The 16,135-nt window shown below is 35.3% G+C and overlaps 1 protein-coding gene across 1 annotated transcript in view; it reads right to left on the bottom strand.

Moving 5' to 3' along the window:
- swm (Zinc finger protein swm) overlaps nt 1-16,135 on the bottom strand; it is a 203,425-nt gene that overhangs the window by 86,268 nt on the left and 101,022 nt on the right. The window contains 5 exon segments of the mRNA XM_067098233.1: nt 478-788; nt 1,058-1,168; nt 1,988-2,227; nt 13,215-13,472; nt 14,916-15,107. Coding sequence (XP_066954334.1) covers nt 478-788; nt 1,058-1,168; nt 1,988-2,227; nt 13,215-13,472; nt 14,916-15,107 — 1,112 coding nt within the window.

Genomic DNA, 16,135 nt, shown 5'->3' with positions numbered 1-16,135 from the left:
AGACATTAAAAGGTTCTTGCATTACCCATCTTTATTCTTCCACTGCTTTTGTTTCTTCCTCTTTATTTTCATCTGCTCTTTAAGGCCCCTTCACAACTTCTTAGTAAACCACACTTCACATCTCACTAAGGACAAAATTCTTCATACTGACCATACAGAACCTGATCTGGTCAAACTGCTTTAGAAAAACACCAAACTTCTAATTCTAAACTTCCTGGTTGTTGTTTCCCCAAACTTACGCAACTTCATTTTTCCAGCAAGTGTCGACTGCTCTTCTTGGGGCTAAAACATCTACACACTGCCTTGTTTACCTTAAGTTCTAAAACCTTTTAGTCAATTATATGTAAACAATTTCTCTATATACATGAACCTAAAGAAAATATAGAGAAGAACCTTCAGTACTGAGGAAAATGCCCTCAGATATTGACATTTTCTTCTCTTTATGTCCTATAGGTTTTAGATTTTGGGACAGCATACCTTCCTAAACTATAGGGACTGGCCCTTGTACGAGATGGAAATCCAACTACTTTTTGCTGTGCTTTCAATTGATTGAGACGATTTCGGAGCCTGGTAATGTCGCCTCCCTCAGCTTGGACCGAATAAAGTTCCAGTTCGGTGTCAAGAACCTCTCGGTCAACCTGAGTCTTTGTTTTGGGCAAGTCACTACCTACTATCTGTGACCGGGTAGTTTCTATAGCACCTTGAAGAGACTTGATGGTCTCCATTAGGAGCTTTTTTTCTGCCACAGACATCGTAGATTTGTTGATATCCAGTTTATTAACCAAAACCTGAAAAAATGCAAGATTTATGGTAATCCGTACGTTAACGGCTGAACTTGCTGCTCAGATGCACATATCTTCTGTATCTTAAAAACCAATGCAGTATACAAATCATTAAATAAAAATCCAATTATTTTAAATTTTATTGTCTCTTACTCCTACAATATTAATACTTAAAAAAATTTTCAGGACAACCACCCATCTCTGTTGTAATATTGAAGTACAGTACAAACAGTCATTCTTAGTTGAACTCAATCATACAACACTAATTTACTTACCTTCATCTGCTGAACTTGTTTATCAAGAAGTTGCTTCTTTCTCTGTTCAACCTCAGATTTAAGCTTCAGTGCCTCTGCTTTCTGTTTCTCAACTTTCTGCTTTGCAGCAACCTATAGACACACAATACCATTATTCTCTCTTAATATGAAAAATGACAAAACAAAACCATTACTTTATCAAAATTTCTCACCAAGATCCTCTTCTGTATAATAATTTTATAATTATAAAATAGTTGACCCCAAAACCTAAATAGCATCAACAATTTGCAAAGACCATCAATTATTTTCACAACCACTTAAGGAATGCTAAAGTGCTGATAGTCATTTAAGGTATTTTCTGATGAACTTACTGCCTGTAAAAACAAAATGCACATTAACAAATACAATAATAAAATAACAAAGCCCCAATAACCTACCTCCCTGGGCCTAATTAACAGGCAAATCAGAATATTATAGGGGCTTGAGGAATACTGTCTTCAGCTATATCCACTCAGCAAAGATAATCCTGAGCAATGGCTCTTTAAATACTTTGATGGCTTATAAAATATTTAAAGAGCCATAACCTGTTCTATTGCTTGGAAAATCTATACAAGAAACCATAATTAGCTTAATGCTGGAAAATAAAAACACAGCTGAAAACAGAGAGAGAGAGAGAGAGAGAGAGAGAGAGAGAGAGAATTTAGTCTTTGATGATCAAAATTATTCACAAACCCCACCTAACTTTAAGCAGCAGGACATATGAGAGCCAAATTGCCTTAGGTCAAATAAAAAAATTCTTTTATCGCCATTATTTCTATTACCTGAGTTGCGACCAAGATTATTATTATTAATACCATATCATTATTATGAACTTCAATTGGACCACTACCTTCATACTTTAAACCCATCCAAATTTCTGTGAATGCCACTTATTCTACTCAACACTCTTACCTCAGCAGCCAGGAGTTCCCTTTGTTTGAGAATGGCATCAATTTCCTGCTTCTTTGTGTCTGCAGCTGATAATGCAGGGCTCTGAGTAGTGGCAAGAGCAGAAGAGACTGATGTTACTTGAGCACTAGCTGTGACAGATTTTACTGTAGGGGAGACTGTGCTTGCATTGGCAGCAACAGCTGAATGGAGGGCATGTGTATTGTAGACAGTTTTGACTAGACTTCCACCAGATAGTATGACCTAGAAATAGAATCAAGGGTTAACTAACACCCTTCTCCCATGTCATGTGTCAGAATGACATTGGTATAAGTGTGGTTTAACTCCCTTATCCCATATCATGCGTCAACATACTGAAGATTTAAAGATTAGCAATTATCTTTAGCCTATTTGTGATGACACAACAGCTGTTATGATCAGATGCACTACTGGCTCAAACCCTTACTGGGTGTCACGTTTCAACAAAATGTCATGTGGCTCCTCATAACAAGAGAGGTTGACCTTCAGTGAAAAAAATTCTGTTTGATCATAAACATTCCTTACCAAGAAAAATCTACATCTAGTTTTTAACATTATAATATATCAATTTTGATCCATCACAAAATGCGTAACAAGCAAAAAAAAAGCAACCATACCCAATATACATAAAGAGAATGAAAGAATTCCTTTAAATTCTATCTGCATTCTATAAGCACTACATATTATAACAGCAAAAATGCTTTTTTTCCCATCCAATATAAAAATCTACAAGTCAAAGCCCATAACCCTTTCCTAACAATTTTCTTAACTATAAAGAACTCACATTTACCTGTAGGGACAGTACAATTTCAGAATGCTGTAATGATTAGCAGCATCCTTCACCAATTATGAGTTACATTTATCTTACTTGAAACTTCCTCTTGCATAAAACTTTTGCCAAAGCAACTACCACTTTCAAAATGTTTGGTACTTTACCTTCATTTTTAACTTTAATTTTTTTCTGCAGAACTAAAACATGATTTGTAAATAATTTTACAGTGCTGTATACTGACAGGTAAATTATATGAATTTCCATAATAAAATTTAATATTTGGATACTTAACTACTGTTAAAGTTGGCTTATATCTCCGTGCCGATAGGCAAGTAGGCATTCAAACAAAAGATCGAATGGCTGCCCCGATGACTGTCTAGTTCACCAGTTCTCCACCAAGTGTGTTTCGAATGTTTAAGCTCGTCAGACTTCTCCTTGACAGCCCACTAAGTTGTGGGAAGGCTGGGTGAGGTATACTTTAACAGTAGGTAAGTATCAAAATAATAAATTTTATGAACATTTATATTACTGTATTTAGAATGAATCTTACCTACTGTTAAAGTCAGTTGAATCTCACATTGACAAGAGGGTAATGGGTAGTGCAGCTAGACCAAATCCACTCAGCCAATCAAGCTAAAAGTTTCTTGCATTTAACCCAAAACATTCTTACCTGATCTGGAATCCTTTCTGGATCTTACTGCCGCTAGAAGTTGGATTCCATTCAGGGGGCAAGGCTCTCAGCAAAGAGCAGCCTTGCAGAGAAAACAGCTTCAATTCAGTTAGAATGAAACAGAAGCAGGTGAGGGGACCCTTGTGCCTAAGTCCAAAAGCCCTTTAAAATGAATCACTAAAAATAAATACTTTTACGATATAGAGGTACGCTCCTATACAAATATGTACCTTCATGCTCCCCAAAATACTAAAACCCATGATTTAAAACAAAGAGCCTAAAAGACTGCTCTTTCCTTGATTCAAGCTAAGACTTTACCCGCTACTATTAGCGGACTATGGACTTCACTGTTTCAAATATGATTCTGCATACTTAACCCTTAAACATCGAGCCCCTATTTACAAAAACGTCTCCCGTATGCCGGTGGCGTTCGGTGAGTTAGTGTTGAAGCTAAAAAAAGTTTTTTCAAAAAATCACAGCACGCTTAGTTTCTAAGATTAAGAGTTCATTTTTGGCTCCTTTTTTTTTTGTCATTGCCTGAAGTTTAGTATGCAACCATCAGAAATGAAAAAATATCATTATCATATATAAATATTGAAATATATGACAGCGCAAAAAAATTTTTTTCATATATAATTTTATACAAATCGCGCTGTGAGCAAAAGCGTTAAAACTAACGGGTTATTTTTTTTTTTTGTATTGTACACTAAATTGCAATGATTTTGGTATATAACAAATTGTAAAACGATCAAAGCAACACAGAGAAAATATTATCACAAAATGATGCATGAATTAAGTAACGCATACGGACGTAAAAAAATGTTTTTTTCAAAAATTCACCATAAATCGAAATATTGTGCTAGAGACTTCCCGTTTGTTGAAAAATGAAGCTAATTGATTGAATATTACTAGACTGTAAGTGTTTTAGCTTACAATTGCAGTTTTCGACCATTTCGGTTGAGTTAAAGTTGACCGAAAGTAGAATTTTTTCTATTTATCGTGATTTATATGGAAATATTTCAAAACTGAGTTATTTTCTGTTGTATTCTACATGAAATTGCACACATTTTCATATATAAAACTTTATGTAACGACTAATATAAAACGGTGCAAATATTACGACAACGTGACGAAAGAATTTCTGAGATGTTCGGCCGAGTTACCGCAAGAGCGTAAGGAAAATGTTTTTTCAAAAATTCACCATAAATCGAAATATTGTGCTAGAGATTTCCAATTTATTGCAAAATGAAGGTAAACGATTGAATATTACTAGAATGTAAGTTTTAGCTTACAATTGCGTTTTTTTACCATTTCGGTCGAGTTAAAGTTGACCGAAGGTTGAAATTTTGGCAGTTATCGTGATTTGTGTGAAAATGTTTCAAAACTGATAAAAGCTACAACCATGAGCTATTTTCTGTTGTATTCTACATGAAATTGCACACATTTTCATATATAAAAGTTTATGTAACGACTAATGTAAAATGATGCAAACATTACGACAACGTGACGAAAGAATTTCTGAGATGTTCGGCCAAGTTACCGCACGCAGACGTAAAGAAAAAGTTTTTTTTTTTTTCAGAAATTCACCATAAATCGAAATATTGTGCTAGAGACTTCCAGTTTGTTGCAAAATGAAGGTACATGATTGAATATTACTAGAATGTAAGACTTTTAGCTTATAATTGCATTTTTGACCATTTCGGTCGAGTTAAAGTTGACCGAAGATTGAAATTATGGCAGTTATCGTGATTTATATGAAAATATTTCAAAACTGATAAAAGCTACAACCATGAGTTATTTTCTGTTGTATTCTATGATGAAATTGCGCACATTTCCATATATAAAACTTTATGTAACGACTAATATAAAATGGTGCAAACATTCGACAACGTGATAAATTTCTGCGCGGACGTAAGGAAAAGTTTTTCAAAAATTCAATAAATCGAAATAATTGTGCTAGAGACTTCCAATTGGTTGCAAAAATGAAGGTAAATGATTGAATATTACTAGAATGTAAGAGTTTTAGCTTACAATTGCGTTTTTTTACCATTTCGGTCGAGTCAAAGTTGACCGAAGGTTGAAATTTTGGCAGTTATCGTGGTTTATATGAAAATATTTCCAAACTGATACAAGCTACAACCATGTGTTGTATTTTGATGTATTTTACATGAAATTTTGCACATTTTCATATATAAAACTTTATGTAATGGCTAATATAGAACAGTGCAAAAATTACGACAAAATGACGAAAAGAATTTCTGAAATTTTTTCGGCCGAGTTACCGTGCGGGCGTAAGAAAAAGTTTTTCAAAAATTCACCATAAATCGAAATATTGTGCTAGAGACTTCCAATTTGTTGCAAAATGAAGGTAAATGATTGAATATTACTAGAATGTAAGAGTTTTAGCTTACAATTGCGTTTTTCGACCATTTTGGTCGAGTCAAAGTTGACCGAAGGTTGAAATTTTTTGTAGTCGACGTACGGTACGTCCACTTGGCACCCAACAGACAATTTTAGTAGACGTATGATACGTCCAGTAGGCGTTTAAGGGTTAAGGTGCTGAATGGCAAAACCAAAGCGCACTTCTATTGCACCATATTAAACCCATCCTCAAGCAACAACTTGTCATCAAAACTAAATGACGTAGCAACAGCTCTCACATTATGAATATTTACCTTCAATAAAGGTAAATGGTATGGAGCTAGTTCTCATGCACTAGCCCCATCAAATGCGTAACAGAGAACCTCATGTTCTTTGACAAAGCATTCCAGGTTTCTAAAACGAAAACACACAAGGTTAACTTTGCCTCTTCCAGGCTTAACCTTTGACAAAGACATCTAGGTTTCCTAAAACCACAAAACAAAATGCTAACTTTGCCTTCTCCAAGCTTAACCTTTGACAAAGATATTCTAGGTTTCTAAACCCACACAATAAAATTAACTTTGCCTCTTCCAGGCTTAACCCTTGACACAGAATCTACGTTTTCTAAAAACACACACACAAAAAAAGGTAATTTTGCCTCCTCCAGCCTTAACCTTTAACACAAATGTTTTAGGTTCTAAATTCACAAACTACAAGGATAACTGCCTCTTTCAGGCTTAACCTATCTTAGTAAGTTTTAATTGCCCAACCATGAGGTTAAATGGTTCCCCGGCAGCGGACTTTCTCCTCAGAATCCAACTGTCGCAGGACAATCCTAGGCTCAGGCTACAGACTGGCGAGAGCACCGACACCTCATCTCTTGAGGGAACGGGAAAATGAACGCACAATGGGGGACCCGGAGCAGCTTCCTAACCAATTCAGACAAACCTTGTATTGACCAAAATAAGGTTTACATCCTGTTCTAAATTCTCAATATACTTTTCCTGAACCAAAAGGGGAGCTGAAGGCAGAGCTAAAGAGGAAGCCTCAATACTAACTGAAGCATTAGCAAAAGAAAAGCCTACATTTAGTATGGATAACTGCACAAGAAGGACCTGGAGAAGGGGGAGAAATGACAGGTTGATAATCTGACCTAATTTCTTCACAATACAACAAATTTATTAATTAATTTGCATTTTTCATCACTAACAAACAAGAGGTCTTAACATTAGGATAAACTTCTAGTGCCAGCTGGAATCAGGTAAAATAAATAAAATTGTATATGCAAGGGACTGCAGTAGTGGCATCTGTCCTTAGTCACGAGCCATGTGGGACCACCCACACCCAAGCAGTACTCCGCGACTCCATCAGTTGCTCTTTTACCGCCTTTGAGAGAGGACATGTTGCTCTCTCTCTCTCTCCTCTCTAAAGCTAGTTCGGTTTGCCTGTTTCTGCTTTCTTTCTGTTTCAGTGTGTGGATTTCTGCTGTTTGTGGACGTGTGCTTGGATATAATGGATCCTCTTAACTATACTGCAAGTGTATCTCCTGGATCTCACAAGCAGCAAAGGAAATGTCTGGGTGTTAGTGGCATTCCTTGTTCTTGTTTCCTAACTTCAATGAATACGGATCCTCATCCAATGTGTAGTAGATGCAGAGAGAACGTATGTAATGCAACTAATCCTTGTTCTGTATGTTGTCACTGGTCAATGGAACAGTGGAAGAGGCTTTATGGGAAGGGTCAGTACAAGAGGAAGACGACGACTCCATCTTGGATTGATGGGGATTCATCTTCGTTTCCTTTGTTCAGTCTCCTCGTGATGCTGTCCCTTCCTTAGAGAGGCCTGTTCCAGTTGTTTCACCTCCTGTAATAGAAGTTTCCCATGCCCCTTCCTGTTCGCCCACAGATTCGTCGAGGGATGCATTTGGAGGGGTTTCGGGTACAGTAAACCCCCCATATTCGTGGTCTCACTACTCACAGACTCACGTATTCGCAGATTTCTCTGTGGAACGTATCTACCCATTATTCGCAGAAAATTTGCCCATTCACGGTATTTTTCACTGAGAAATATTTGCCAATTACTGTATTTTCATATTTTCATGACTAAATGCACTTTTGTGATAAAATTATTAAAATACTGTATTTTCATATTTTTTGTGTTTATTAAAATAGGCAGTTCTACGTGATTTTACAGGGGTTCTAACTATTCGCGGATTTTAGCTATTCGTGGGTGGGGGGGTGGTATGCATACCCCATGAATATGGGGGCTTACTGTAATTATATGCTTAATCATGTCTCTCCTTTCCCTTTGGGGAGGGGGGGGGGAATCTTCTTTGTCTCATTTTCCAGCTCCAGATGCTCAGAGAATGGCAGGCATGTGGTCCTCGCTAGGCCTATCAGGTGTACCAACCTTGGATGGCCTGTTGCCAAACTAAATGGCTTCCCGCTACCCTCCAGTCTCTCAAACTTTAGGTGTCCCTTCCCCCTCCCTGTGGGGGATGCATATGATACCAATTCTGCACCATTTTAGGCTCCCTCGGTACTGCCTGCAGCGGTACCAACAGACTCTTCGTGTGCTTTACACAGTGTAGTGACGTCACAGCCAGGTCCATCAGTGACATCACCTAACATGGCTGCTGTGATGACGTCAAATCCTACCCTTTCTGTGTCAAAAACAACTACTACTACTTCTGGGATGACATCAAATTCTACGTTAACGGATTCGTTAGCGAGAACAGTGAGGTGATGGATAAATTACGAGTGTTAGAGGAGAAGCTTAATAAGGTATGCAAGGAGAAAAGACATAGGGCTTCTTCTTCTTCTGCCTCATCGTTGGCTTCGTCAGATTAAATTAGGCAGAAAGTCCTTTGAAAATCCCTACTTCCTCACATCTATTCTCAAGATCACACTTAAAAACATTGCAGCAGGCATAAACAGTATGTATCTCCTAAAAACCAACATTCTCCTAACACAGTAATCATTCCTACAGACCCTGACACTGTTAGCCTTGATTCCAGTGGAGGTATCCTACGAAAAATAACTGTACAGCAATACCCCAAAACTTGCAAGATTCGATTGTGCAAATTCACAGACACAAACTTTCCATTGGAACCTAACTAATTGTCATACACGAGTTTTTCACAGACACACAAACATTTGCGTATGCTGTACTGAGAAACCCTGCAAAAATGTTTGTTTAACTTTTTATGTAATTTATAAGCTTTCAAGCTTTTATGTGTAAATTGAATAACATTAATTAATAAAAGTAATAATTTCTCTCTCTCTCTCTCCCTCTCCCTCTCTCTTACTGAAATGAGAGAATTTTTATGGTACATGCATAAGTTTTTTTCTTCTGTATGATAAATACATTTTTACCTATTAAGTACTAATTTTCAAATAATAATAATAACAACAACAATAATAATAATATAACTGTAATTACAAAATTCATATGTAATACATATTTTAAACAAATTCTTTCCCCTCATCTTTTGAGAAGTTCGAATGCAAAGCTGTCAGACATGTCACTTGAACATGACAAGTGTGTTGCTGATTAGGGGTAAAAAATTTCTTAGATAATTCTCTCTCTCTCTTCCTGTCTGTCTGTAATAATTCATAAAAAATTTCACTCTCTTAAGTAAGGACAACTGCGCTCTCTCTCTCTCTCTCTCTCTCTCTCTCTCTCTCTCTCAACCTACGTACAGTATTACTGCTTCTCTGCATGTCCTTACCTGTACAGTAGATAATTTTAAATTGATGTAATTTTACCTGTACTGTCTACAAACTGTAAATGCGCGTTCTAAAACATAGACATAGAGCATTTCAGAACAAAGAGAAAGAGACAGAATACAGAAGTTTTTAAAAACATGGTTGAGAAGACTTCTAAAAATAGATCAGTGGAATGGGGGGAGAGAGAAATAGTATACTAATCTTCACACTCCTATATTCTTACGTCAACCATTTATTTATTTTTTTATGGGTAATGTATTAAGCTAACTTTTAAATGAAATTACAGTAACTTTAATTTCATTTAAAAGTTAGTTTCTTACTGAATTTCCATCTTTTGATATCTAATGTAAGAATAACTTTCTCTCTCTCTCTCGCGTTATTCTCTGTCTCCCCTTAATAATTCATAAATAATTTAATTTGATATTTCAAGTAAGGACAATCTCTCTTTTCTCTTCTTATTTATTCTCTGTTATTCTCTGTTAAGTCAATCTCTCTCTCTCTCTAACTGGTAAATAATTTCTCTCTCTTCAGTAAGGACAACCCTCTCTCTCTCTCTCTCTCTCTCTCTCTCTCTCTCTCTCTCTCTCTCTCTCTCTCTCTCTCTCTCTCTCTTAGCTCTCTCTCTCTCTTTTCTCTTATTATTTCTCTGCTACTCTCTCTCTTTCTCCTGTACAGTAGATAGTTTAAATTTATCTATTTTTACCTGCACAGTGAGATAGTTTAAATTATCTATTTTTAGTGTGTAAATGCACTAGTGTGGCAAATATGTTCTAAAACATAGAGACATAACTAAGAATTTTATTAGTCAAAATAAAAAACACTGTTTGTTCATGAAAAAACATTTCAGAACAAAGCGAGAGACATAGAATAAAGAAGTTATTAAAAAGAGATTGAGAAGACTTCTAAACTCTTCCAACTCTCTATTTTTATGTCAACCATTTATTTTTAAGGGTAATGTATTAAGCTAACTTTTAAATGAAATTACAGTAACTTCAATTTCATTTAAAAGTTAGCTTAATAATTTGGGAGCATGATTAGGGTCATATTTAGTGTTTATACTTTAGAAATAAGCATTTATTTGCATTTTTAGAGACTCTGCCAAACTTACGCGAAAATTCGTCTTGCACGAGAGGTTCTGGAACCTAACCTCGCGTAAGCTCAGGGTATGACTGCACAGTACCATGACAGCAGCTAAAAGCCATGAGATACCAACAAGCGCTTATACCCAGTGGCGGCAATGAGAATTCAGACTAGTTTAAACATTCGAAACACACCTGGTGGAGAACAGGTGAACTAGATTGTCATCTGGGCAGCCATTCAATCTTTTGTTTAAATGCCGACTCTCCTATTGGCGCAGAGATGTAAGCTAACTTTAACAGTACGTAAGATTCATCCCAAATAATTTCTTTTTATTCTAAAAAAAAATGATGCTGATAAATAAGCCAGTGGTCTCAAAGCTTCCCTTTATCCCTTAAATCCCAAATAATTAAATTAAGTCATTTCAGTTTTATGAATTTTCAACTATTCCACTCTATATTCCCTTCCTCAAAGGACTGTTTTCTTGCTTAACAAAGAACATAATTATGGGAAACTAACATTCAGTCCAGTTGTATGAAAAGTTCATAGATTATGAATTGCATTAAAATTCCTATGAATACTCATATTTCTTCTTGCAGTCTTTGATAAGAAATCTCACATAAATATTAGTAGTCAAAAAATTATGAAAACATTACCCAGAAAATAATTTTCTAAGATATTTAAAAGAAAAATACTGTCTTTCTCACATGAAGAAAAACTAAAAAGAAAATAACTGAGTCAATTTATATTCAAGGGGCTTCCACCACCACCACCACCATCATCTGCTTGCGTTTAGAGGCTCTCTTATCAGCCTTTCTTTAGCCCATCCTGTGGGACCAATTTATTTTTTGCCTACAGTTCATAATATTCTTGAATAACATGTTATTTTGCTTCATCACAGTTATATTTTTAATATCTTAAATGTATATATTAACATCACTGGGTAGCTTAACCAGGCAAAATATTTATAATTCTAAACACTTTAGAAAGGGCCAAATTAAATGTCTACAAATTTTTGCATATTTTAGTTCTCAGATCAACTTAAGAGTCTCAGATCAACTTTAAGAGAACAGTCAGGGTGACATGTACTAAAGTCTAATGTCCAACTCCTGTCTTTATTATTCAATATTGTCTATGCTCTGTATTTATGCTTTTGGGTGTAAATTTCTTTAGGTCCTTTTATTTTGGTTTTTTATTCTCAAAGGTGCTGCACATCACACTACACTGTCCAATTACCGTATAGTTTTAATAGGCAATTAATGAGGCTCAATTAAGGTTGGTGTGACCATATTCCATGACTTACTTATTACTTGAACACGGCAGCTTCTATGGTGAATAATTTGGCAGCACATTATAAAGACTGTTACAGTAGTACAGTATTACGGATGTATAAGCATTTTTAATTAATCCATATTTACAGGTGTCTTTGTGAAGGCTATATCCTTGTGTGATTATGTCCGAGTTTATTAAATTTAATATTTGATATTTAATATTTCTTTTCTGGGAGGGTCATTCTTTTGGTTTTCACTGTTAATCCTACTACACCTACCATTGCTTTTCCCTTAGTATTGTATTTTTCTCCTGTCATGACATTCCTCCATTTCTCCATCTATTAAATATTGATTTTATTCTAGGTTTTGTTTTTCCTTCACTTTTTTACAATTGGAAGTTTTCTAATTGGTAGTTTTATCATTAAACCTTGAAAATTTTCTTTCAACTTGAATTTCTGCCACCTACATCTAAGAAGGCAAGGGGCTAAAATAACCATTAAATTATCTATATGGCAGAATCATTCATAAATAGATTATTATATATAAGTGTCTCTGAGAATGAACAGCACATGGCAACACGTCAAACCAGCTTTTTGGCAAACAGTGTACTGTAGCCTGTTTGGCAATGAAGTTCACTATGAGGAAGCAGTAAACAAAATGGTACAGAACTGGCAACAAAAATACATATAATACTGTACAGATAAAAGTATTTGCAACTGGAGTAAAAATGCAAATATTAAAGAAAAGTTTTTAAATGAAGGAAAAGTAGCAAATCAGGTTCATAATAATGATAATAGTAATGATAATAATAAAGTCATCTAAGAGCAATAACAAAAACTCAACAAATGTGCTGCTGTAAAACCAAAGAAAAGCAGTGTAGATAGAAGCTGTGCATCTTAACAGTAATAAACACAAAAGAAAATTTTGATCTAAATACCCCAGAAGAAAGAGGAAATAAGAAAAGGCAGAAACTGAAACATAAAATTAACACTCCTAAAAATACATTTTTTTAAAAGTAGAGAAAATAATCAGCACACCGATGTAATTATTCAGTAAAGCTGATAGGATATTCTGCACACCTTATATACTACATCTAATTTATAAATAAAGTACAATTCTCAGATAAATGCAAAGAAGCCAATACATGAAGTTTTGTAACTGAGTTACAAACACTCACCAATGTAAAAGCAAGCACATGCAAACTTAAGTGATGAAACTGCTTATGCAGTTTCAATCTTAATATTAAAAGTAAAAGTTGGTCCTGCTACTGAAAATCAGAACTCTTATATAGAACAACAGAAGCAAGACAAGAAAATTTAAAAATAAACGTTACCTTCTCAGTCTTATCTTCGGGATCGACAATGTTGTTTAATGTTTTATTAGGATGACGAATGGTCATTTTATCATGAGATGGCCTGCCTGTAAAAGTGGAGTAAGACCCTTGACGATCGCCTTTGCTCTGTGAATTGTGCCAATACAATCTTATAAATCTGTTGTTGAGAACTGCTTCTGTACTTCTATATGCTGCATTGGCTTCAGAATGACTTGTAAATGTAACTAAGGCTGACTCTGGGTCATTTTCATAATGTACCTGCAAAAGTACAAAGTTATTTATAATAATATTCAACAAAAGTTTAAAAGTAATAATTTGGTTGTAACTAAACAATTTGAAAATTGCTAATCTCCTTAAAGTACAAAGTTATTTATAATAATATTCAACAAAAGTTTAAAAGTAATAATTTGGTTGTAACTAAACAATTTGAAAATTGCTAATCTCCTTACATAGCTTATTTCATGATCAGTTCCATTTTCTCACAGATGGTACCCTTAATCTACATTTCTAATTCAAATGCTCATCTTACGCAACCTTTAATTATGTTAATATGCAAAACGGTTACCTTCAAGCATATCATTGCATGAGACAATCAAGTAACTTTTACAACATTCATAGAACTACATAAATTCTCCATCAGATTAAGATCCAAAGATCATAAAAAAAATCTCTTAAAAGTCCCACACAAATTTGCCCTCCATCACACAGTATCAAACTCCCACACAAATTTGCCCTCCATCACACAGTATCAGTCTTTAAAAATTAGCCTGAATAACAACAATCCCACAAGAACTGACGCAGTCATTTTACTGCACTCCATACTTTGTAATAGAGCACCAAACCTAAAACTTCCATAAAACCTCCTCTTGTAGTGCACATGATTTTTGGTGTGCCCAGTTTGCAATAACATGATTTCAGTAATTTGTCAAACTAGCTCTTCTGTGACTTAACTTAGCTTCATCAATTTGTCAGTTTTTAACATAACACCTTCTGTGTTTTGCCAGTGAGGTTTTTTGGGTGAAGACTTAAGTGTTTTAGCATGTCATTTTTTCACATAATGTCCGATATAAATGTAAATTTCATATTCTGTAAGCGCTGTGTCCCTAAAGGTAGGCTAACAAACACGTGACCATCATTCACAACTGAAACACTTGGTTTATACCAAACTCTTCCCTTTACAGCCTAATGCTTCTATCTTTGCTTGCTTTAGATGACATAATGCAAAACATGGAAAACAAACACAATACCATACAGGAGAAAATCAGCCAGAAATAGTAAAAATTATTACCATCGACTCACACCATATGCACTAGGACACACATCATCAAGAATTCTGACAAGAAAACCTAATAGCACGAAGATATAAGCTAACTTTGACATTAAGTGAGATTCATTCCAAATAATGTCACTAAAACACAATATATAAATACACATCTGCAAAGAAAATCCTCCTTTCATATTTGTTAATTCTCAATGCTCAAATAGTTCTACAAATTAGAAAAAACTTTGGTATTACTAGGCATATATTAGGCTTACTTTTCAATAAAAACTGTCACTATATACACTAATTAAGATACTTCTGTCATCAAAATATTCAATAACATTGAAATTGGCAAATAAAACTTCTTTATAGATCAGATATAAATATGGAAAAACTTTCAACACCATTTCATAATATATATTTCTTACATCAACTCTTACCTGAATATTAACAATTGTACCAAATTTAGCAAAGTGGTCATTCAGGTGAGAGATTGTGTTTAAACCAGCAGGAATCTTCCTTAATTCTAAAGTGCAATTGTCAATTTCAGGTCGTACTGACATAGAGGATGGTACATGTGATGAAGGTACTGCAGGTCCCAATCTTTTAGCCAGGGAGGGGCGAACACTAGTCTATTGGAAAAGAGGATACATATAATTACACTCAAACAGTATAAAGCACAAAAATATGATATTTTTATATTAAAATAAAGTTTTACATGTACTTACCAAGTAATTACATAGCTATAGTTTCCTCTCGCAAGGGCAGCTCAAATTAAAAAATTCGCGGGTAACGCTTCAAAGTGTAGTGCAGATGATAGGTCCCGCCCACTCACGGGAATACCAAGAACAACTTAGTAGACAAGCTCAGTCCGTTTATGCCATATGTCCATCAGAGGGGAGGCGGAAGGGCTCCGATCATGTAATTACTTGGTAAGTACTGTATATATAAAACTTTATTTCATTATAAAAATGTCATTTTTATATAAGTAACTTGCCAAGTAATTACATAGCTGATTCCCACTTGACAGGAGGTGGGACACATGGACATACTCTACTCCAAAACATTAAAATAAGTAATGAATTTGAAATAGAAAAAGTTGCTCACAATGACAACAATGCTTGTTGTTCCTTATAAGTTAAGAGAGCCTGCAGCAGAAAACTGCCTCAGGTTGGTGCTCAGCTTAACCTGTAGCGACGTGGTGGTTTAGCCAGGAGCGTCTGCAACTGAAGTGGGAGCTTTGCATACAAGGAGTGCTCCAATGGCTAGCAAAGCATCACTGGCTAGCAGAACATCAGTGGAAGTTATGCAGCTTAAGGAGTTATCCAATGGCTAGCAAAACCTTTAACAAGTGTCCTTGCCCTGGGTGCAGCATCAAAATAAACAAAACCAGATAAGATTATCTGTACTGAAGTAAAGAACACAACCCATTCACTGATAGTGATGCGTGCTCCAGGTATATTGTAGCCCCTGGCTCTCATAAATCTCAGCACCTTACTACAAGGTGAAGAAAATTCTATGCTTCCTTCTGCGATGCCATGCCGGTTACTAATAATGATCGAAAGGTACTGCAAGAAAAGTGAGAAGTGAAGATCGATTACAGTTCTAGAAGGTCGATTGCAGACTGGACATCAGGGGCACACAGTACCTGAAAGCCAAT

This window comes from Macrobrachium rosenbergii, chromosome 54 (assembly GCF_040412425.1).
Source record: "Macrobrachium rosenbergii isolate ZJJX-2024 chromosome 54, ASM4041242v1, whole genome shotgun sequence".
Taxonomy (NCBI): Eukaryota; Metazoa; Arthropoda; class Malacostraca; order Decapoda; family Palaemonidae; genus Macrobrachium; species Macrobrachium rosenbergii.
Note: the sequence above shows the minus strand (reverse complement) of the source record. Positions and strands in the feature narration are given on the sequence as shown.